General features: G+C 45.5%; 1 protein-coding gene across 1 annotated transcript; it reads right to left on the bottom strand.

Moving 5' to 3' along the window:
• Window positions 1–556: 556 nt before the first annotated feature.
• LOC107302077 (zinc finger protein RFP-like) lies at window positions 557–991 on the bottom strand (the record flags this gene model as incomplete). The annotated part of the gene is made up of 1 exon (XM_015831199.1): window positions 557–991. A coding segment is annotated over exon 1 (414 nt), but the record flags the coding sequence as incomplete, so codon positions are not given.
• Between the last annotated feature and the right edge of the window lie 507 nt (window positions 992–1,498).

The raw sequence follows: 1,498 nt of genomic DNA, 5'->3' as shown, positions 1-1,498 counted from the left end.
GTATTAAAGCAAAGAAATATTGGACAAAAATACATACTTGGCCAGAAAAGCTTGAAAAACGAAGTATATATCTGATTTTGCATGTGATAACAGCAGCAAGACTTATATTTGCACAATATTGGAAAAATGAAGAAATACCATCGGAGGAAGAAATAATTAAAAAAATATTAGACTGTGCAGAAATGGACAGACTTACTTTGAGATTGAAAGAAAAAGAATATTTTCAAACTTGGGACTTATTTTATCAATGGCGGAGAAACTAACTAGCGATTAGGAATTTAATTTGTATTAGTGAATGATAAACCCAGACAACACGTTTGTTGAATAAGCACTATTGAATTGTATTTAAAAAAATCAATAAAAGCTTCTTAGAGCCTTTTGCTGAAATACTTCAATAAAAGTTCCTCGAACTCCTGCCTGGTTCTGATTGGCATCTGCGCCAGGCTAAACCCGGTTTGCGGACAACAGAGGAAACAAGTAAAGTAGTTCAAGGATTGCCTGGAAGGCCAAGGATCTGGATGGCCCTCCACAGGGATTCCTCCTGGCGGATTCCTACCTGGTACTCCTGGAAAGCCTCCTCCGCCGGGATCACCCGGTGGCCCCTGTGCTCTTGGGATCGGTCGCAGACCACGCAGATGAGGGTCTCGTGGCGTTTACAAAAGAGCTTGAGGGGCTCCCGGTGCTTCGTGCAGAAGCTCCCTCCGTCCTCGCCCCAAGGGCCTCCGCATCGCCTGGCTATTTCCACCAGCCGCACCAGCTGCCTGTTGGGCAGGACGTTGCGGGGCCCGAAGGTCTGTCTGCACTGGGGACAGGAAGCCTCCGATTCCGACGTCCCCCAACTGCCGGTCAGGCAGCCCCGGCAGAAGTTGTGGCCGCACTCCGGGATGAGCACGGGGTCCTGGAAATACTCCAGGCAGATGGAGCAGGTGGCTTCTTCCAGGAAATCCTCCATGGACGCTGCGGCCGCCATCGCTGCCTCCTCCGCCGGGATAAGGAAAGAGAAAGTTAGTTTCTCGCCTTTTCCTGCAAATCAGGTGACCGCCTTTGGGCTCTGTCCAGACGGGAAACCGAGACGGTCAGCTTCGGTGGCTTCTTAAAGGAGAACGACAGTATTTTAAAAAGAACAAATTGGGGAGAAGCAAACATCCACGGGATGGACCCCCGATCAATTACAACTGATCCCAGCGTGAGAAGGATCCATAAATCTGTATAAAATGTATTAGAACTGTTGTATAAGAAATATTGACCTAAGCTCTAATAAAGTTATCAGTAGCTGACAGGAGCCTCATTAGAGGGGGGGGGGGGGAAGCCGACAAGCCATAATAGAAAGGAAAACTTTTAAATTCACAAGCGAACATGATAATTAAATACATCTTTTAAATTACAAAAACAAAAAAGCAAACACACAAAACTTAATTTTCACTAGGTAAACTTATTTATAAGGGAAAAGATTCAACGATCGCTTGATTTAATCAGCTCTTTTTCTGGGTTAATAAGA

The sequence above is a fragment of the Protobothrops mucrosquamatus genome, unplaced genomic scaffold (genome assembly GCF_001527695.2).
Source record: "Protobothrops mucrosquamatus isolate PMUCROS unplaced genomic scaffold, P.Mucros_1.0 scaffold25354, whole genome shotgun sequence".
Taxonomy (NCBI): domain Eukaryota; kingdom Metazoa; phylum Chordata; class Lepidosauria; order Squamata; family Viperidae; genus Protobothrops; species Protobothrops mucrosquamatus.
The sequence above is the reverse complement of the archived record's forward strand: the minus strand, read 5'-3'. Positions and strand labels throughout refer to the sequence as shown.